The following is a 24,060-nucleotide window of genomic DNA, read 5'->3' on the forward strand; positions in this document are numbered from 1 at the left end:
TACATGGTCGGGGTGATCAACGGACACAGTGAATTGACTAGCATGTGCTCACCACCCGTTGCAAGGTTTGTAAGGTGCTTGCTCTTCGATTTTCAACAGTTAACCAGTGGGCAGGTGAATCTATATGCAATTTGCTTCTACTGAAGCCAATTCAAATCTCCCAACACGGAAACACAAGGTGAAAATAAAGAAAGTGCACAATATCCTACTAAATGATAGTGTTTAAAGTTGTTTGAAGTAGATGAAGTGGTAGACATCTCAAAAAGATAAAGTTTAGTACATTTTTCACACAGAATTAACTACAAGAAAGTTTAGTGGAAGGTGAGAAAGCTTAGAAAAAACTTAGAACAAGAATGCTGTGAATGACATTACCAAACATATTATGGTAAGAGACTCAAGAAGTAGTCTTCAAAGGAACACACAGAAAGAACATTAACACAGAAGAAGGCTATAAACTGAAATATTAGCTGATATAAAATAGTCAAATTTCCTTGAAATTAAGATGCACCAGTTCCTCTAATATCTTAGTTCTCATCAGAGCAGGAATTCATACATCAAAGTTACATGTTGTATTCACAAACAGTTGATATTTTCAGTAATGCTAAACCTTCATACTCCGATGTCACTGGAGTGAAACTTCCCTAGTTGCTCGACACTTGTCCCTGAACACACATATCACTCAAACATCTCTTAAGAGTTCCTGAGGCTGCCATCATTAGCCTACATAAGGAGGACACAAAATGAATGCTAGTAGTAAGTAGTTGTACCTCAACAGTGATACTGGTTATAGATGCTGAAAGCTCAAGGATTCTAGAGAACTGAGAAGATGAAAAGTGAGAAAGTTTTATTCATGGATGCATTGTTCTTGATCAAATGTATTATTTCTATGTAAGTGCTTATGCAAATATACAAATCATAGAGTAAAATGTATAGTAAGCACATTGCAGAACAAATTTTTTTTTATATCTTAAGCTTATAAACTTTTTTTTACACATAGGAAAATGTAAACATTGCAAAAATTGATGCGCACCTTCATGTTTTTGTATCACAATAACTGATTCATTAAATTTTGGGAGTGTAGCCACATAACCTCTACTTATGTGGCTGAACTCTCAAAATGTAATTGATCAATATATACCTTGCCTGAAAAGAAAACTGATTATTAAATTTCAAAGGTGAAAGTTTTAACACGGAAAGTATTTAACATGGGCATCTATTGACAATACTGCCATGTGGGTCTGCATCCGTATTACTGAGATCATGAAACATCGTATGATATATATGGTAAATCTCGTGCAGATGTAAGACTTGGATTACAAAGAATGAAAATAAATTAAGTAATATTGTATTCTCTGTCTCCATGCACAAGATGCAAAGCACTTGTCTCCATTTCTGCTCTGGACTCTACTACAAGACCGAGGAAATTGAATACTGAAGACCAAAGGTTTTCTGGAGAGAAAATGACAGGGGCTCTGGGCAGTACAGGCAATTGCTACCCACATCACGTTCATCATTACAGCTGTTTTCCTTTATCACTGCTAGCCATACCCTTAGTATTTCTTATTCAAAGCACGCAGAATGGCAATAGTCTTTCACTGTGTCCACTTTCAGACTTTGCGGTGCTCCAATATTTATTTCACACAGAAAAAACTCTTGGTACTCTACTCGTTTCAGTAGCCTTCCCAGTCATTTTCCACTCACACCACTTTATCTTTTGCCAGCAAGATCAAATTCTGTCTTTCACAAAAGTCAACTTCATGAACCACTTTGTTGAATTCAAGTCTTAGAAGAGAGAACTGGTTACATTAGAAAGATAGCACAGAAAATCAAAACATTAACACAGTGAGTAAAGTAGTTAGATTATATATTTAGCTAAACTGAGTTAATGTGTAAGGTCTGAAATGAAGCCAGCAGACAGACATCTGCTAATAGCCAATAATAATATGGAACAGGATCAACATCAGGTCAGAAATTCTTGAGATTTTTTTCCAGAGGTATATTACAAAACTGCATACACAATGTTCAACATAAAAATGTAAATATTAAGGCATAAAGATATAAAAATGAAACCTATATACCAACACACTAATAGTCATTTAAATGTACAGAAAAAAATGACATTGCACAAATATTCACTTTTTCCACACTATTCAACAGACAGAACACAAAATTCATTCATATGAGTGAGTAAAAATAAAGTGGTAATGAGAGGGAATAAATACTACAAACATAAAATAAACCAAAATCACTACCTTTTTGTTTTGGATTATTTTTCTTATTAGTTTTCCATCTTGTTATTCCTTTCTGTTCTGTGTGTTCATTTTTTCTTTGATCTGTTTTTCGTTTCTTCTTTCCTGAATGAAAACATACAAGTAACAAGTCCTATGGAATTATGTAAAAAAAAGGTAATAACACAGAATGAACACAAACAACAATTAATTTTCAATGGTGAATAAAGATATATTTCTCTTCTGTCTGATACAATCAGTGTTTTCATTTCCTAAATTATATGCAAAATAATGTTTTATACATCAACATAGAAAAAAATATATCATTTCTACAGACAATTATGACAGCTTACATTATGGTCACAGAGTAATATGTGGGTTAGGTTAAGATGGTACATGAATTTTGCTTATATCTTCATACTGAACTCCCTCCACAATTCGACCTTTCAATGGACCAGATGCCACTTCAACACTAACACAAAATTTTTTCTCGTCAAGATGTTTCAAAATTGCCTCACAACCTCTATATGCACCATTCACAACTTTCACTTTACGACCAACAGCAGGAATAACAGTTTCTAAATGTGCTTGGTCTAATTTAAGCTTGTGCCCTGTTTCAAACACAGAAACAACAGCTACATACTTGTCAATAACTTCTACAATTACTCCCTTTTTCTTGTAATATTTGTCACCTAGAGATTTTGTAATAATTTTGACTACAATGTCTTTCGTCAACCAATAATCCTTCCGGTTGAGCTTTTCCTTTTTTGCCTCCTCTTCATTAATGATAGCATCCAATGCAGATGCTTTGGCTTTTTCTTTCATTACCTTTTTCTTCTCAGATTCACTAGCAGTATCATTAAGACATCTCTTTTTACTTTGTTCAGACCCTGCGATGTTTCCTGGTAAAAGTGGCATTTTAAATTCAGTTTTAACATCATCTTTCTTCTTCAAGTTAATCAGGTTTAGATTTAATTTCAATTTCTCTTCCTCATTTTGTCGGACAAATTCTGTATAGGTACTGGATACTGGCTTTGAACAGTCTCTTCCTCTTTCAATTTGCTTCTGCAAAAATTCCATCATTTTTTCTTGATCATCTTTATCCATTTTTTCCTTTTTCATCATTGCTTCTTGCAGGGCAATAGTTTCTGGGTCTCTATCAATATACTGCACATACCAACCTTTCTCAGTTTCATCCACAACACATTTGCCTTCACGCCCTAACCACTTCACAAAATCTGTAAGTGTTTCCCACTGAGTAGAGTTCATGTGAAGATGATGACGTTCGGAAATGTAGTCCTGGTACACACGATTTGCATGAACACGCTTTGTTCCAAACTGTCGTTTCAGTAATTCTAAGTAACCATCACAGAACTCTTTTGAAAATTCATCAATGTATTTGTCAGCATTGTCAGCAAAAAGCAGCAGCTGTCGCTGGTGAGACTCTGACATCATGTGACACTTGAAACCATTCTCGTCTCTGCACTGCTTCTGACACATCTGACAGTACCAGCGGAGCTTCTGTAAGCCTTTTGCCTTAATTTTATTGGCAATGTATTTAGGTGTGCCAACTTCATGTTTTCCCATTGTCTAATCCAATGTGTCACACGATGGATGACTGAAGATAAATGGTAACTGTAAAGGAAAGTTAGATTCACTTTTCTTCATGTATAATGATATAAGAAAAGGAAATTTACACAGTAAATAAAATTCTGAACAAACATTTCTCACTCACAACTAAAGAGTAAATGGGTCATTCTATGTCAATTCAACCAATTTGAGAAAATGTTCCAGCTGATAGTCTCAGATTTGGCTGAAATTTAGCACACCAATGCTACCAAGTGTGGAACACTCATGTAGAAAATTTTAAGCTCCCCCGCCAATTAGTTCCAGAATTATGGCTTGTGAAAGAAGGTGGCTTGACCCAGAAATTGCAACCTGCATCTGGCAGTCTATATTCAGACCCAACTTCAGGTCTTAATAACATTGGAACTATTCCACACAGTCCAGTGAAACTTTTCCAACATTCACTTAGAGAACACGCTATGAATCAAAACACCAACGACATATTTCTGAGGGAAAATAAAAAATTCCAAAATGTGATTAAAAAAATGTAATATGTTTAAAGATACATATTGTAGGTGCCCTCTATGCCAAATATAATTCTCTCAAAACGGGGTATAAATTTTTTGTTGTAAGCTTGATGTGGCCTAAACACACACAGAACTCATCATGCCCATATCAGTCACACAAACTGAGTTACATGCACACGAAAATACAAAAACTTGAAAAATTACCTGAAAAACATGGATTTTCTAAGTGTGGTAGCACAAAAGGGGCAAGTGATATCCAAGCCAAATTTCAAACACTGCATAAGTAGACCATAATATAGTATGTGGCAAAATTTCAACTTGTTATTGCAAGGCATTTGTGTACAATAAAAGCTGACAGAGTTTCTTTTAACACGATTTAGCAAGTAATAGTGATGATGCAAAAAGCTTGTTTCAGATAAAGCTACAGCAATTGTTGGGAACCACCAGCAACAGAAAGTTAAACAATATTAGTTTTCAGGGACAGAATGAGTCATTGTTAGGCAGGAACAACAAAGGAAACAAGCAACAATTACAGGTTACTCATGTTTTTAAGATTCTAGTTCAGACTGGTCAGTACTGTTGTGGAAAGTCAGTTTGGAGACAGAAGAGTGTACTAGTGGTGCTTTTGTTCAAACAATTGCGGTATCAGTAGAGCACAAGCATCTGAATGTCATAAAACAACATAATGAACAAAATGTGGCATTCCTTTTGTACTGTATGATCTGGATGAATCGGACCAAGATATGTTGCTATGGAGATCCGGGATAAACCCTGTGGGCAGAAGTAGTACAGTTCCAGGAAACTTTAGTGTTTGTTATTATCATATGAAAGTGTTTCTGGATAAGTATTCTTTCCTACAAAGAAGTTGTTTTGATCCATTTCGGATTCATAAGAAGACAGTGAAGTGCAGCCTCAGAGAAATTGATATAAAATCAGTATTGAAAGTGAATCAGTGCATGGGACTTAACATGAAACCAGGACAAAAGTTATGTTCCAGGTGTGTTACACTGCTAAAAAAATGGAGAATATTCTGGTAATTTACATGACAGTGACGAAGAGTATCAGCCACCTACAACCACAGCATATGAGCAATTAAATACTTCAGTGACTGCTCTTGGTTTGTCTCCCATGAAGACAAACAAAGTTGGGAAAAGAGACAGGTCCAGCTATGGTTGAAGAAAACTACAAGAAGCTGAAATTGAATTAAAACACAAAATAGCTGACACACTAATGGTGGAAGAGGAAGAACTATGTGCTCCAAAGGAACAGAAATCATGCCAGAAGTGCTCTGATTTGGACAAAATTGTGCATGGATTTGAAAGAAAAATGTGTCATATCCACATGCCAGAAAAAAAGTGGCTATTCTTACCCTTGCACCTTCTAGCTGGTGTATTGACTACACTGCAAAGGAATTCAATGTTTCTACATACGTGGAAAAGGAAGCTAGGAAAATAAAAGCAACCCAAGGAGTGCTTCCACAACTTCAGCAGGCTCAGGGTAAGCAATTGATATCTGAAATAAAGGAGCTAGTGTCGAAGTTTTATGAAAATGACTACAGCCGAATAATGCCTGAAAAAACACTAGGTAACGGTGAAAATGGGAAATGTACGTGTACAGATGCAAAAAAGACTGTTGCTATGCAACATATCAGAACTATATGTAGGATTCAAGGAAAAGTATCCCAATACTAAAGTAGGTTTATCATCGTTTTTCAATCTTCGGCCAAAATGGGTTGTGCCTGTAAGTGCAAGGGGCACACACAATGTTTGTGTATGTGAGAACCATCAAAATGCTAAGCTGATGTTTGCTGCTATAAAGGATTCTGGTCTGGATTACAAAGGTGCAATGAAGCTGCTAGTGTGTGACATCAGCTCCTACCAGTGCATGATACACAGGTGTCCTGGTAAAGCAAATCTTGCAGAACACATGAATAACAAACTGTATGGTGAACTTGTTTCTTATAAACAATGGACACACATGGATCGCACAAGCCTTGAAACAAAGCAAAGTACAGGAAGATTTTGTTGAAATGTGTTGTCAAAAACCAGACAAACTGACCACACAGAGCTTCACAGCAACAGCACAATTAGCTTTTCTCCAGTTTTGTAAGAATAACTTTTCTGAAAATTATGAATTTATAGTTCAAGATGCCATCCAAGGATATCATTGGGACAACAGTCAAGCAAATCTCCAGCCATTTGCGATTTACTATAAAGGTGAATCAGGTGATGTGTCTGTCATACCTGTGCATTTTTAGTGACTGTTTAATTCATGATGCCATTGCAGTTCATGCCCACATTTGCACTGTCATGGTATATGTGAAAAACAAGCTGCTCACATACATTTTGTGAAATACTTCAGTGATGGGGCAGCTAGTCAGTACAAAAACTGTAAAAATCTCAAAAATTTATGCATGCATTACCATGATTTTCAGATTCATGCAGAATGGAATTTTTTCGCATCAAGTCATGGTAAAAATGTATGTGATGGTATTGGTGCCACCATTAAGCGCATAGCATCACGAGCTAGTCTCCAGCACCCTACAGAAGGTCACATTCTAACACCTCTTCAATTCATTCTATGTTTCGAAAGATGAGGTGAAATCAGTCAAAGAGTTGCTAAAAAGCAGACTAGAACACGTTAAAACTGTTGCAGGTACAAGAAGCCCTCATCACTTCTCTCAAGACGACTCTGACAATGTGCAGATGAGCAGACTGTCCGGTTATAACTATAGGTTCATGCACAACATGTGTCTTCACAGTGTGTGTGTCTCAGGATTCAGAAGCAAAAGCAGCAACATACAACCAGGTTGCTATGTTATTGCTGTTTAGGATGATAAATGGTACTTAGGATGTGTTGCAGAGTGCTGTGAAGCAGAAGGTGATGTATTTGTGAACTTCATGGCACCAGCAGGACCAGCAAGATCATTTCATTGGCCAGATTTGGCAGACAGGTGTTGGATTCCTTTTGAACATATTCTTATGACAGTTCCAGTTCCTACCAGTGTCAGGAAGATAGTACAATTTGCTGCTCAATGTACAGAGTACAGTAGCTAAAGCGTGGGAGAACTTCTGTTCGAAGCACAATCGACTGGTTTTTAGCTGTTAAGGTGCACTAAACATTAATGATAAGTTGTGTTAATCTGTCTGTATGTTGTTGCTTAGTGATTAAACAGTTGTGGGAGAGGATAAGAAGAGCCAGAACAGTTTACGATATGTTTTTACAAAATTGTGTTGTGGTACAATGGCCACATCACCAAATACCTCTGTCAACTTCCATTGTACACAACTGTCTTGCAATAACATGCTGAAATTTTGAGATATATATCATTATGGTCTACTTATGCAGTGTGTGAAATTTGGCTTGGATACCACTTGTCCCTTTTGTGCTACCACACTTAGAAAATCCATGTTTTTCAGGTAATTTTTCAAATTTTTGTGTGCATGTAACTCAGTTTTTGTGACTGATATGGGCATGATGAGTTCTGTTTGTGTTTAGGCCACATTAAGCTTACCACAAAAAAATTTATACCCTTTTTGAGTGAATTATATTTGGCATAGAGGGCACCTACTATAGTACCTTTTAACGTATTACATTTATTAAATCACATGTTGGAACTTTTTATTTTCCCTCAGAAATATGTTGTTGGTGTTTTGATTCATTGAGTGTGACTCTAAATGGATGTTACTGGGTTGTAAAAATTTCACAGGACTATGTGGAATAGTTCCAAAGTTATTAAGACCTGAAGTTGGGTCTGAAGATAGATTGCCAGATGTGGGTTGCAATTTCCGGGTCACGCCACCTTCTTTCACAAGTCATAACTCTAGAACTAATTGGCAGGGGAAACTAATACTTTGTACATGACTGTTCCACACATGGTAGAATTAGTGTACTGAATTTCAGTCAAATCTGAGACTATGAGCTGGAGCCCCTGGTTGAACTGACATGGGCTGACCCAAATGTGAAGGGTAAAATAAAAATGCAAACACAATAGCATAGCAAAAGAGTGTATGAGCCATGAATACATATATGATTAGTTAAAATAAACTCTGTTTTGAACAACAGCTGCACATAAGCTTACTATAAGGAGAAACATTTATTTTGGTATGTAGGTGATTTCGAGTCGTGGTCTAGTTTTGCAGATGTTCCCCACTTGACTATCTCAGATTTTATTCAAAATGTGGATGCAGCTTTGTTAACCAAGCGAAACAAGATACAAAAAAGTCTAGCTCACAAATTTGGGTCGACAGAAGCGTCCGATCCCACGCATCGGCTGGTCACAGTTTAAATCACTGCAGCATGTACTTTGTCATGTAAGGCATAAAGACACCCAAAAAAGGGTGTTGGGAACCTCTAAGTCCCCAAGGCTTGGGAATTTATTGAAGAAACCGATGGGTAGGCTAAGGAGCCTGGAAGAAGTTCCCTGCTCGTGGCTGGAACTACCTGGCTATAAGCATGGTTGCTTGGTGATGTGGAGAGTTGGTGTATGTACCGATTAGGTGACAGTAACTACTGGTACTAAAACAGGATTGTTGTCGTGTGTGACGTCATGACGGCGCTGAGTTTGGTTGACTGTGGCTGTCTCCAGTTCTGTTTTATCTTATGTCATGAGATTTTTTTTTTTTTATTTAAAAACACTTATTACTTATTTTAATTATCTGTTTCCTACAATTTCTGTTTTAGTTTATTATATTTATCTTTCTGATCTGTTCATTCTATCCCGTGAGATTTTTTTTTAAAAAAGACAAAAAACACTAATCAGCTACTGAAGCATCTTTATCTTCTATGGGTTGCAGGGGTTACGACCCCTGGGGAGGTGGGTGGGTATTCATGCATGGCTGTCTTCACTTACACGTTGTAGCTACGCAAGGCGTCTAAATTTGTTTATATTTAGTTTGCCCCCCACCCAAAACACCCCATTTCCCACGCTTGTCCCGATAGTGTCATTAGGCTTCTTGTGGAAAGTGTGTGTGTTTGTTTTTGTTTCCGCCATATTTGTGACGTCATGGGTCAAAGCAGACGGACGGGATCGGACGCTTCAGTATTTCCACAAATTTTAATACTTTTTAAGTAGGAGTGTGTCTTAAGTGAAGGATGACAAACTTTTGGTCAAGTTTGGGTAATTGTGGTAAAGCAGCACCTCTTGGCAAGACAACTGTGTGCATTCTATAAGTTTCATATCAACTATTTTTGCCCCAAGTGGCTCCTTGATCCATCAATAAATTTTGTCAAGACAAAATTTCTCACAATTTTAAATAACCTAATGTTTTCATGTAGAAGTCATCAGCAACTCAGTCTACATCTATACTCTATTTCCTATTTACGACAGTTTTTATACCATTGGCATCTGCTAATGTTATTGATAAATGGTCATTAATATACACAAGAAAAAGTAAGGTTTCTGAGAAGGGACATAATGGCTACTATGCATCCCTTTGTTTCATCAAAAATGAGAAAGTTAAAGTGGAAGTTTTTTGCATAATTAGTGACACCTTAAGGCATGATCCAGTCGGAGATTGAATAGGTCTTTTTGGTAAATCTTGTGGATTGACAAACAAAATGTGACAAACATCCAGAAAATGGCATATTTTTAGAGATGTGTCTGCCACCCAGCATAAAAATTTCACCAAACTATGCCATCACCTCTGAAATGATGGTGTAAATTTGAGTGGATTCCCCCCCCCCCCCCAACCAGTCATGCAAAATCTGCACAGTAAGGAGAGGACAGGACAGGACAGGACAAGATTTTGGCTATGGTTTTCTGAAGGAGCCATAAGAGCATTTGCCTGAAGTGATTTGAAAAAGCCTCAATCAGGAGGCTGGACAGAGCATAGGCCTCCATCCTCCCAGTTCTGTGGCCAGTGTATTAACAAATGCATACCTCATTTGGTTACACTTGGCATCCAGTTTTCTTACGTTTGTACATACTTGGAACACACAAATTTATTAAAATAAAAAAATAATTCTACACGGCTCATTTGAATTAATTGAACTGTTCAATACTGCTTCGCCAACTCACAACTAAACTGTAATCTACCAAACTAAACTACACCTCGATCTACACATCAGTATCTCACCACAACATATGTTCACAAAAATATACAGATACAAAAAGTATTGCCACTGTTCTGCTTGCTTTGTCCATAACCACAAACATTTGATGATTGCCAGAACAAGGAATTTCAACACTGCAATCATAGTAGCATGTTGTATTCACATAGGCCTATAAGAACAGATGCAGTGCTGTCAATGTTTTTATAAGGGACAGTCAAATGAAATCTAGGAGGACAGGAAAAAAAGTAAACTGTTCATTATTTCAAAAGTAATCACTATAAGTGTTAATACACTTATCCCACTGTAAGACAAAAAGTTGATGTTTTCATGGAAAAATGTTTGTTGCTGCCTACAAAACCGGCATTGCACCCAGACATTCACCTCTTCGTCTGAATCAAATCAACGGCCATGAATGTCACTCTTTAGGGCTCCAAAAATATGGAAATTGCATTGGAAAAGATCATTACTGCATGGAGGATGTGACAGGACTTCCCAACGAAACTTCTGCAGTGTAGTCGACACAACCTCGGTAACATATGGGCAGGCCTCGAAGAAAGACATTTGTGGTTGTCGATTTGCTTCAGAGATGAACGCCTGGGTACAATTATGATTCCATAGGCAACCACAAACATTTTTCCATAAAGGCACTGACCATCTTGTCTCACAGCGGGATAAATGTATTAAGAATTATAGTGAATCGAAATAATAGTTTTACTATTTTTTTCTCATCCATTTCATTTGACTCTGCCGAACAGCTTCAGAATGATGCACCAATAAATAGTACCAATAGTTGAAAAAGATACTTGTTGCATCCCTAACCTGCATATTATCAAAAATATACCCATGCCTTTTACAACATAACTGAGTCAGAAGTATGATATTCCAGATGCAATCATTACAAAACTGGTCACAGTTTAAATCACTGCAGCATGTACTTTGTCATGTAAGGCATAAAGACACCCAAAAAAGGGTGTTGGGAACCTCTAAGTCCCCAAGGCTTGGGAATTTATTGAAGAAACCGATGGGTAGGCTAAGGAGCCTGGAAGAAGTTCCCTGCTCGTGGCTGGAACTACCTGGCTATAAGCATGGTTGCTTGGTGATGTGGAGAGTTGGTGTATGTACCGATTAGGTGACAGTAACTACTGGTACTAAAACAGGATTCATGACAAGAGTGTGTGCTGTTTCTCCTGCCGATACACAGGGAAGTATTTGCTTCTAAGGTAGTACAACTGGAAGTCAATGAAGAGTTGAATGATGCAGTCAGTGTTGTAAATTTGGTGAAAGCATGAGCTTTAAACAGTCGGCTGTTTTCCCATTCTGCTGAGGACATTCCACTCCTGATTCACTTTTACTGCTCTTGCAGGTACATTGGTTGTCTCGTGGCAAAGTTCTTCATGGTGTTGTGGCGCTGATGGATGCACTTCATCTTTTCCAATTGAAAAGCAGCTGATACACACACTTGCAGCTAAGTTTCTAGATGTTGCCCAGCCTAAGTACAATTAATTAATTAATTCTAAGGAGTCTTTCTCTGTGGGATATTGTAGTTACCTTATGGTCTAATGATAACAGTTTCCAATATACTGTGATACTACATAATGAGCCATTAGGTATTAATAGTGCTTCATAAATGGCTACTCTCCAGAAAAATCTACCCTGACACACAGTGCATTAGTGGTGATACAAACTGTAACGACTTCAACAATCCTTTGCTTTCGAAACTTGGCACACAGTAGTTAATTCTAAATCACGTGGTTTGTTACTCTTTGGAAGATTGGCTGTTACAACAACAATCTTCTCAGAAATTTGCACAAATCCTATGGGCACTTGTGGAAGTTTAACTAAGCTGTAAACAGCAAATGGTAGCATAGTGAGACATATGGATAAATATAATACAGATACTAAAATGAATAAAATTCTCGATTTTAGGAGGAAATCTGTCAAAGAATGGGAAAAAACACAGTTCGGTGAATAAACTAGGCCTACAAATATCTTTGCATTTACATACACTGAGGCAGACTGAAAACAGACTGTGTTGAGCAGACAGAAAAATAGTTTGGTGCAAATACTGATGAGTTGGTGACTTCCAAGTTTGTAAACAAGTCTTTGGTTAGTCCTGAACTGAATAATATGAGAAGACAACATATTGCATGTGCCGTTTTCGAATACCTTAGCATTAATATAAGAATAGACAGGTATGCAGACCAGGACATAGCTGGCCCAAACTACACGATTTGCACGGTAAAAGGGTGGGAACGAAACAAACATTTTCGGATACGTTCTGAAAAGGGTGTATTCGCGACCTTAAGGGTTTTTTTTTTTTCCGAATCCCTAGGTGAAGGAGAAGCACACAAGTAAAGTTATGCTTAACGACGCTAGGTAGAAATTTCCCTGCAGAACACAAGACAGCTTGTTCTTTAAATCAATAAGGAAAACAAAACATGCAGAGTAGAATTTTGCTATATCAATTGATTAGAACAATAATTTAATCAATAATCACCTTTTTCTGTCAAATCGTCTTCAAACAAACGAAGGCTTTTACGTAGCAATGCAGAGGACATCGCACATACTAAATAGGAGAGAAAATAAATATGTCAAGTACGTCACACGAACACACACCAACACTACTTCCCGCACACCACAGGTTACATAAAATTGTGAATGTCAACATGAAAAGATCCCACAACTTCCCCAAAACGTCGCAAATGGGCCATTTCCTTCGAGGCTTCGACCATATCTATGGGTCGAAGGCAATTTCACGGATTATCTTCGTCAAAGAAAATCGATTCACCTATGCTTCCTCAAGAATTCGAAAATTGCACAAGCATTCAATGCATGCTTTCACCACCGGCGTTTGAGTTTTTGTAATATTTCGACCGCTGCCTAATGCCAAAAGAAAACAAGCATTGCCACTTATTTGCTTCACGGCAAATACTGTTTTCGATTGCAATATCAAGAGCATCTACATGTAAATTTAAAAAAATTTTTTTGGAGTAAAGCTTTTACACAGTAAAGGGTTTTTTTAAAAAAAGGTAATAAATGTTAACTAATTCTTAATAATTGATCACTTAGGCCTGAGCATGGTGCATGTTTCATTCGAGTATGAACAAGTGAAAGCACAATGTAATATTGAACAAACTTTCATGAAACAATTAAAACTGTAACAATATAGTTTTAAAAATTACTTGTAAAATGTATACAGACTTGTCCAATATCATATGTGGAAACTGTACAATATTATGATTACCTGGATTAATAAAATACAACATAATACAATCAAAATATTTAAATTCTATCCTTTCTATTGACAACAGAAGTGTAGAACCAGAGAAGTATATCACGAAATATTAGTAAATATGATATCCCTTTCAAGGCAAGTGATTTGTCATTAAACTTTGACAAGATTCAGTACACAAAGAAGACCGGCTATAATGTATTCAATAGTGATATATATAAAAACTAGTGTTCAGCTTTTACTAAGCTACTACACATACCCCACAATTTGATTTATAAAATCAGAGACGAACGGTGGAGGCCAATTAAAACATAAAATTATCAATGTATCCATCAGATAATCGCAAATTACAAACTGATCACGACGTGGTGAAGAGTGCAAATAAGTTCTCCCCATCGAAGCATAGCGATGGTTGATGACCTGCAAGTCCAAACTACATGCGAAAGCCATGAAGAAGATTGACTAAGGTAAAGGCTGGTTCACACTAGACGTCAATGGAATGGGATGGAAGGGGACATCTTCATCAAACTGTAGTGTGTTCACATTAGATGGAACGTCAGCACAACGTCACTTCACTAGCCACAGCACAGCACGATGAAAATGACGTTATGAGATACCACCCATGATTAAAAAATTCGTAATCTAGTATCGACATTAAGGAACTAGCAATGATATCGTTTAGTAATGGCCAAAGCAACCTTCATAATGGAAGATCTTGATAAGGTTTGTATGGTAAACTGCTGAAATGTGGAACAACAAGAAAAATGTAGTCCAAGTTTTTCGGTATTTCGATGTAGGAGATATACACATACAAACACAGAAGACAATAATTGTTGTTGTTGTTGGTGTGGTCTTCAGTCCTGAGACTGGTTTGATGCAGCTCTCCATGCTACTCTATCCTGTGCAAGCTTCTTCATCTCCCAGTACCTACTGCAACCTACATCCTTCTGAATCTGCTTAGTGTATTGATCTCTTGGTCTCCCTCTACGATTTTTACCCTCCACGCTGCCCTCCAATGCTAAATTTGTGATCCCTTGATGCCTCAAAACATGTCCTACCAACCGATCCCTTCTTCTAGTCAAGTTGTGCCACAAACTTCTCTTCTCCCCAATCCTATTCAATACCTCCTTATTAGTTACGTGATCTACCCACCTTATCTTCAGCATTCTTCTGTACCACCACATTTCGAAAGCTTCTATTCTCTTCTTGTCCAAACTATTTATCGTCCATGTTTCACTTCCATACATGGCTACACTCCATACAAATACTTTCAGAAACGACTTCCTGACACTTAAATCTATACTCGATGTTAAAAAATTTCTCTTCTTCAGAAACGATTTCCTTGCCATTGCCAGTCTACATTTTATATCCTCTCTACTTCGACCATCATCAGTTATTTTACTCCCTAGATAGTAAAACTCCTTTACTACTTTAAGTGTCTCATTTCCTAATCTAATCCCCTCAGCATCACCCGATTTAATTTGACTACATTCTATTATCCTCGTTTTGCTTTTGTTGATGTTCATCTTATATCCTCCTTTCAAGACACTGTCCATTCCGTTCAACTGCTCTTCCAAGTCCTTTGCTGTCTCTGACAGAATTACAATGTCATCAGCGAACCTCAAAGTTTTTACTTCTTCTCCATGAATTTTAATACCTACTCCGAATTTTTCTTTTGTTTCCTTTACTGCTTGCTCAATATACAGATTGAATAACATCGGGGAGAGGCTACAACCCTGTCTCACTCCTTTCCCAACCACTGCTTCCCTTTCATGCCCCTCGACTCTTATAACTGCCATCTGGTTTCTGTACAAATTGTAAATAGCCTTTCGCTCCCTGTATTTTACCCCTGCCACCTTCAGAATTTGAAAGAGAGTATTCCAGTTAACGTTGTCAAAAGCTTTCTCTAAGTCTACAAATGGTAGAAACGTAGGTTTGCCTTTTCTTAATCTTTCTTCTAAGATAAGTCGTAAGGTTAGTATTGCCTCACGTGTTCCAACATTTCTACGGAATCCAAACTGATCTTCCCCGAGGTCAGCTTCTACCATTTTCTCCATTCGTCTGTAAAGAATTCGCGTTAGTATTTTGCAGCTGTGACTTATTAAACTGATAGTTCGGTAATTTTCACATCTGTCAACACCTGCTTTCTTTGGTATTGGAATTATTATATTCTTCTTGAAGTCTGTGGGTATTTCGCCTGTCTCATACATCTTGCTCACCAGATGGTAGAGTTTTGTCATGACTGGCTCTCCCAAGGCCATCAGTAGTTCTAATGGAATGTTGTCTACTCCCGGGGCCTTGTTTCGACTCAGGTCTTTCAGTGCTCTGTCAAACTCTTCACGCAGTATCTTATCTCCCATTTCATCTTCATCTACATCCTCTTCCATTTCCATAATACTGTCCTCAAGTACATCGCCCTTGTATAAACCCTCTATATACTCCTTCCACCTTTCTGCCTTCCCTTCATTGCTTAGAACTGGGTTGCCATTTGAGCTCTTGATATTCATACAAGTGATTATCTGGCAATAATTTTTCTATCTTCTCGTTACGGCCGATTTTTTTTCAGATTTGTGGTATATGTAGGGCTTGGCCATAAATCAAACTGTAGCTGTGTATATGTCCTCATTGGGAAATTATCAACTATTTTTGAAAAACTTTGATTCTTTGTTGTGATACCTGTCAAACAAAGAAAAGCAAATTATTGTTTGTCAGGATTTTAATGTAGATTTTCTGAAAGGGTCAGATAGAAAGCTTGACCTTGAAGTATTACTTGTTTCTTTCAATTTGACATTAATTATTGATTTTCCTACTCGAGTGGTACAGGAAAGCAGCACACTGATAGATAACGCTTTCATAGACCAAGATAAATTTAATCAAATAAAATATTTTCCTGCTAAGAATGGTCTGTCTGATCATGATGCACAGCTAGTTACACTATATGATATAGCTCCATACAGTAATGCAAAACAGACCTCCACAACAGTGTGTTCCATTAACGATTTGACACTTCAAAATTTTAGGTGAAGCTTGCAACAGTTAGACTGGGATACAGGAAACATGATACTAATTGAAAATGTAACCTATTTCATGATACCTTTGTGAGCATATTTGAAAACAGTTTCCCTAAGAAAACAGTGAAATATAATTGTAATAAACTATGTAAAAACCCATAGCTAACCATAGGGATAAAAATATCTTGTAAACAGAAAAGGGATATGTATCTTATAGCTAGGAGGAGTATCGGTCCCGAAACAATGAAACATTATTAAAAAGTCCAGAAGTATGTGCATTATGTCTGAGATTAACACATACGATAATAAGATTAAAACAATTTGGAATATTGTGAAGAGGGAAACAGGGCAACTGAGAGCGCAGGAAGACTGTATTTCTATCAGACACAATGAAACGTTTGTTAACAAGAAGTCAGAAATAGAAAACATTTTTAATAATCATTTTCTAAATGTTGTAGAGGAAATAGGTACCAGCTATTCATTAGAAAATGCAAGGCAGTATGGGGAAGAAGTAGTACCTACGCAATTTGATAAAACTTAAATTCAGCCTACCTCTCCAACTGAAATTAGGAAAATAATAAATTCACTCAAATGTAAAAGCTCACATGGAATTGATGGTATTTCCAACAGATTACTAAAAGCTTGGTCCCAACAAATAGGTAGGATTCTCAGCCACATATGTAGTAGCTCACTGAAACAGGGAATTTTTCCAGATAGACTGAAATATACTATTGTTAAACCATTCCATAAAAACTGAATAGATCTGATGCTAACAACTACTGCCCAATCTCACTTCTGAAAGCTTTATCCAAAATTCTTGAAAAAGTAATGTATTCAAGAGTAGCATCACATATTTGTAAAAATGAAGTACTAACAAAATGTCAATTTGGTTTTCAGAAAGGCTTTTCAACACAAATGCTATATATGCTTTCACTGATCAAATATTCAATGCAATGAATAACCGAACATCACCCATTGGGATATTTTGTGATCTCTCAAAGGCTTTTGATTGTGTGAATCGTGAAATTCTTCTAGATATGCTTAAGTATTGTGGTATGTGTGGGACAGTGCACAAATTGTTTAATTCATACTTAACTAGAAGAATGCAGAAGATTGAAATTAACAGTACAGATAGTCTACAAAAACTAGCTGAGTCCTCTATCTGGGGAGGTATCAAGAATGGTGTCACACAGCCTTCCGTCTTGGGTCCCATATTGTTCTTAATATATATTAACGACTTGCCACTCTATATTCATGAAGATGCAAAGTTAATTCTTTTTGCTGATGATACAAATATAGTTTTCACACCCAAGAAGCAAGAATCAGCTGAGGAAATTGCAAATAATATCTTTCAGAAAATTATTAAGTGGTTCTCTGCAAATGGACTCTCACTAAATTTTGAGAAAACACGGTTTATACAATTCTGTGCAGTAAATGGCATAACACCATTGATAAATATATACTATGAGCAGAAGTCTGTTGCTAAGGTAGAATACTCAGAAATTATGGGTTGTCCATTGATGAGAAATTGAATTGGAAGAAACACATTGCTGACCTGCTGAAACACTTAGTTTCAGCTACTTATGCTATTAGGGTTATTGCAAATATCAGTAAAGTAGCCTACAATGCCTATTTTCATTCACTGCTTTCATATGGCATCATATTTTGGGAATTCGCCATTAAGAGAGAAAGTATTCATTGCACAAAAGCATGTATCAGAATAATAGCTGGAGCCCACCCAAGATCACTTCGCAGACATTTATTACGGAACTCGGGACATTTACAGTGCCTTCTCAATACATATATTCAACTATGAAATTTACCATTAATAACCCATCCCAATTCCAAAAAAACAGTGAAGTACATAGCTTCAACACTAGAAGAAAGGATGATATTCACTATTCTGGATTAAATCTCACTTTGGCACAGAAAGGGGTGAATTATGCTGCCACAAAAATCTTTGGTCATTTGCCAATGGTATTAAAAGTCTGACCATTCAAATGAAAAAAAATTCGGAATGACAACTCCTTCTACTCAATAGTTGAATTCATAGATATGAAGTAGTAACTGTAAGAAAAATAATTACTTAATTATTTCGTGTAAAGAAAACTTATGTTAAAGTGATATGTTTCACATCATTACGAAATGTCGTATTAATGATCTATGGAACAAGGATTAATGTATGTATGAATGTATGTATGTATGAGAAGTGAGAGTTTCAGATGCCAAAACGTTTAGGAAAAAAATAGCTTTTATGGTGGGGATCTGGCGAGGCATTGGCCAATATTTTACCACAGTTTCCAGGCAACAGTTGGAGCAAAAAGAAGACGTTTATTTGCAGTGTAAGTGATGAAAAAATTGAAAATAAAGCAATTAAAAAGTTTACACTTCGGGACTCGACACCAGGACCCTCGGATTACAGTTCTGTACTCTTTCTGCTGCACCAACCACTGCATGGAAATCGCGCTAACGTAAATAGCTCATGGCTCATGTATCTTCCACCTGCGTCATTAAATGCTGTTTTTTTTTTCTAAGCAATTGGCCATTTGGATCTCTCTCTTCTATCACTTTCATTTCTGGCCAAGCCCTGCATATCCCACAAATTTGGACGAAAAAGATGATGACGAGTTGACCCCCTTCCCCTTGAAAGTACTAAATAAAAGCAACAGTATTCATCATTTTCAATAGAGCTGACTAAACGGCACCTGTGAGAGAAGTGATCGACTATAGTATGGAATTGGAGGCACGAGAGGCAAACCCATATCATCTGTACTATAGAGTAGTGGCTATAAAAGGTACCTGACTCCATATTAGCGGCAGTCTGTTTGAAACAATGGAAGGCAACAGAAGGCCTCCATTGTTATTTTCCCAAGGAAACCTCGTGCTTTTATTCAATCTTAAATTAAATATCTGAGTACGTCCTCCAATTGGATCTCTGTGTGGGGCAAGGTTGAGAGGAGCCTCAGAATGCAAAACTTTAAAAAGATAGCAACCTGGAATATGTGAGGCCCCTTGCAGAATGGAAAGCTTCTTATTATGGAAAGAGAAATAAACCTTCAAGAACCAGAAGTACAATGACTCATCAAGAAACACTGGAAAGAATGTGGTCACTTTATGATTTATGTAAAGAGTACAGTATATGAGTAGAAATGGAGTTGCTAAAGTGACCTCTAAGAGCCTTGGTAATGCTTTCATTGGTTGTAAGCTCATTTGTGATAGAATCGCGTCCTTTAAAATGAATGTTTCTCCTTTCAATATCAGCATTATACAGGTTTATGCTCCTACTCCAGTTTCATAGGACATGGTAACCGATAAATTTTCTGAGCTCAGAAAGGAAATATTGGTCAGTGAGGGCGATTTTAATGCAAAGATACTTGAGACTGTAGACAATAGACATATGAGACCTGCAGTTGCACTTTATGACTAGGGTTGAGAAATGAACTAGAGGTGGCGAGACTGGGATTTTGTTTTAGTGTCTTAATACCCTTTCCCAACATCATCTACGATGTCACTAGACATGGATCTCTACAGGGATAGGATTGGAAGCCGGACTGTCTTTGTTTGGGTGAGGCAACGGTGGTGTATTTTGGTCCTGGGTTGCAAGACATATTATGGTACAAATTGTGACAGGGTATCGATGAAAATATGGATAAAATTGAAATTGATCAAGAAGGCAAGGAACATACGTTCATATTATAGACAAAAATAGCCTCAAAGTCTTTAGAGAAGGAATAAAACTCATTCTCTAACAAGTAATGGAGGAAAGAATCACCCCTCAAACACAGGACAAAATGAAGGAAATAATCAGTTCGACTCCTCCTGAACAGGTTAGTACAATCCCTCAAGCATAGCACCCCTAGATTTCGAATACTAATCTATCATTAATGGAAAAGAGCAGCACACTGAAGGAATGTGGCATACAAACTGCTCAAGATGAAGAGGCACATAAAGTACTTTGCAGTAAAATATAGCACTATTGCCGAACTGACAAGACATAGTATTTCACAATATTTTGGATGAAATATGGCAGCATAAAAGCAAAATCGAATGCATGAGTTCGTCAAGAAGGTAAACAGCGTTATCCCAGAGTTCAAATCATGCAGTGGGGTGATAGAAGATGTAAAAGACAATCATATTGGTGACAAGAAAGAAGCAATAGAGAGGAGGAACCAACACTCAGAAACGCTGTATTACAAGGAAATAACACCAAGATACAGAACATTTACATGGAATAAGACATGAAATCTGATATTATATTCAGCAAAATCGAGCATGTCATCCAGCATTTGAAAAACAACAAAGCCTAGGTATAGTCGATATTTCCTCAGGATGTATGACTTTGATGGGAGAGAAAGTCATGCATACTTTACGTTTAGTATATAACATGGTGTGTAAAACTAGCGAATGGCCTAAAGGTTGGACTATATCTCTTAAATTGCTCTTCACATAAAAGATCAGTTAGAATCTGTTTCAGTTATCAGATTATAGGTTAATATCACATACTAGTAAGGCTCTCTTGAACATACCGAATCAATGACTAAAGAAATTCCTGCAATATGTCTAAAGAAATTCCTGCAATCTCAGATTTCTGGCTAACAAGCAGGTTTTCTGACAAGGGATGTTACTTGAGAGCCAGTTATAAATTTGAGAGAAATTATAGAAACATATCGTGAATTCTGTGTACCAGCCTTCATATGATTCCAGAGTTACAAAAAAAAAGCCCATTAATTCTGTCATCTGTGACAACTTGTGGCATGTGTATAATGAATTTGGTGTTCAAAAACAGCTAGTGTCATTACTAAGTCCATAAAGGTGCATGGTGAATACTCGGAGTTTATCTGTGTGACAAATGGCGTTCAACATAGTTGTATATTGTCACTCACCTCTGTAACATCTATGTATACAGCGTATGTCTTCAAGGGCACTCTGGATAGCTAGGAGAGTTATATTTGAATTCGCAGCAGGAAAATCAAGCACTCATATTTTGCTGATGATAATATCCTCATTGTAGGAGGTGAGGAAGAACTTAATGATCTTTTCTCCAGCGTAAACACTATTAGTTTACATTTCTGTCTAGGGATAAAGATGAAAAAGAAAAATATTGGTTATTAATCAACAAGGTTTAGATCAAATGAAACTTACAGTCTGCATAAATGATCTAGAGGTAGTGAATCATTGTGTATGTTTAGGATTTCTGGTCAATGGCACAGGAATGTGTGATATAGAAATAAAACGATGAATGATAATTCAACCAAACTGCAAAGGTTAAACTCACTAAGATCTCACAGACTTGGGTAATATACAAACATACAAAGATGTGCTTGATGGAATCATTGGTGTTCCCTAAGTTCTTGAATGGCTGGCAGAGGTGGACTATGAAAGCTGGTGACAAGAGCTGAATTGATGCCTTTGAGATATGTTAGTGGAAAATGTTATGCATACAATGTACAGAATGAAGACTAACGCATACATTAACTTAGCATCACAAAAAGTTTATCTTTCCATGTCAGTCAACGATGCTTCCAGTTCCTTGGGCACATTCTGAAAGGTCAAATGGATAAATATTAATAGAATTTACATTTTATAAGTAAGTAAAATAATAATATGATACTATCATTACTTCCTAAGTATTTTATGCAGTGAGAGATGGTAGATAATTTATTTACTTACTTGTTTATTTATTTACTTACTGTTTTACATATAACTATGATCTCTGGAAATTTTGAGACATATATTTCTCAAGTCTGAACACTATTAAACGCTTTAAGATTATATTTTCTTACATCTTATTCTGAAAGTTATAGTCTTTTGTGCCTAACAAGTCCAATTCAAGACAAAGTTCGAGTAATCTCGGCTCGTGGGACTCCTTTTAAAATAAATCGCTATTTCACCTGCAGAATAACTATTGGACTTATTTAATGTATTTTGGAAAAGAGCCAGATTCCGTTTTAAATATAAATTTGACTCAGTAATTGTCAGTGAAGCCAACCAAAAATTTCTCCCATTATAACTTCAGTTATCACAATGCTGAATACCACTTTTACTGATTACTTGAAAATGGAATATGACTCAGTATATCTACATAATGCACACAACTCTAAGTAATACTTTTCTATGAAATTATATTTCCATCTTGAATACACTTACATGAATGAATCAACATGAACAACAAGAACAGTAATCTCAATAGGAATCACTGGAGGAGAAGTGAATGATTTTACATCATTTTGTGACATTTATAGCTTTGAAAAACCAAAAATTCAAGCACAGTATGACATATTCTGTGTCATGGCTCTGGTTAGCTTATAGTTCTCTGCTCTGGTACTTTGTTATGCAGGGACTTTGCCACTTTATTAGTTACAATTTATTACTCTTAGGAAACGAAACATGACTAAAAATACGAAAAATAACTTAATTCTAGCACGGAACCGCCACAAAGCACCCTTGAATGACGAACGTACATGGGTAAAACACCTTTGTTTCAACATTCAATACAAAATGAATTATGTTCTGAAGTTTTGAAAAGTAATAGTAATCATTATTAAAAAATTGTATGACTACAGTTTCTGCGGTTTACTCATTATTGTCCTTCCATAAATATTATGCATTCATCTGTAGTTCACATGATATTTACTATTGTATACTTGCAAGAACAGTCCTTTTTGATGAGCATCAAAAGTACTATTTTACATTGTTGTGAATCAATTTCTTCTGTAGCATCCACTGCTGAAGCTTAGCTCAAATATTTCCTTCTCTAGTTGTTCACTTCGTTACATATTTCAACGTTTGTTCAGGGATTTACCCCTCTACTTTTCAAAACGTTTTCAGTAGTATTTACTCTTTACAACACATATATATCTACATACATATACTTCTATGTGTGGTTACGTTACACTACTTGGGATGAAGGGCAGGACAAAAAAAATACGTTTCACATTACATTTTTATTTCACATCACATTTTTATTTGATTTTCATTAAGCTGCATAATATATGTTTTCTTTCTTCAGAGTCAATGAGCATAATCCTAAGTTCTTCTAGTTTCTGGTTATGTTATTCGGTTAAAAGTTTATATTACTCAATCTAGATGTACTTCCATTACCCAATCTAGACATAGTTGAGGTCAGTGAAGTGAAATGGAAAGAAAACAAGGATTTCTGGTCACATGAATATAAGGTAATAACAACAGCAGCAGAAAATGGTATAACAGGAGTAGTATTAATTATGAATAGGAAGGTAGGGTAGAGAGTGTGTTACTGAGAACAGTTCAGATAGACATCGAAAGTTCAGATATACATACTATAAGGGGTTCATTACTATTCGCTAGCACACTTGAGCAGATGTAATTTCGATAGATTGCTCACGAGCTACCTGCGATATGGAATATCTATGCTACAATAGAATCACAGGTCAGAGCAGTGTTGGCAGTGAGTCGAGTTTAGT

The 24,060-nt window shown here is 36.6% G+C and overlaps 1 protein-coding gene across 1 annotated transcript; it reads right to left on the reverse strand.

Annotated features, from left to right (window-relative positions):
* Nucleotides 1-2,435: 2,435 nt before the first annotated feature.
* LOC126251350 (DNA/RNA-binding protein KIN17) lies at nt 2,436-13,156 on the reverse strand. Its single transcript, XM_049951721.1, has 2 exons — nt 12,873-13,156; nt 2,436-3,863 (listed from the first exon to the last, which is right to left on the reverse strand). The coding sequence occupies exon 2, from the start codon at nt 3,813-3,815 to the stop codon at nt 2,613-2,615; it is 1,203 nt and encodes a 400-aa protein (XP_049807678.1). The 5' UTR covers nt 3,816-3,863; nt 12,873-13,156; the 3' UTR covers nt 2,436-2,612.
* Between the last annotated feature and the right edge of the window lie 10,904 nt (nt 13,157-24,060).

This window comes from Schistocerca nitens, chromosome 4, assembly GCF_023898315.1.
Source record: "Schistocerca nitens isolate TAMUIC-IGC-003100 chromosome 4, iqSchNite1.1, whole genome shotgun sequence".
NCBI lineage: Eukaryota > Metazoa > Arthropoda > Insecta > Orthoptera > Acrididae > Schistocerca > Schistocerca nitens.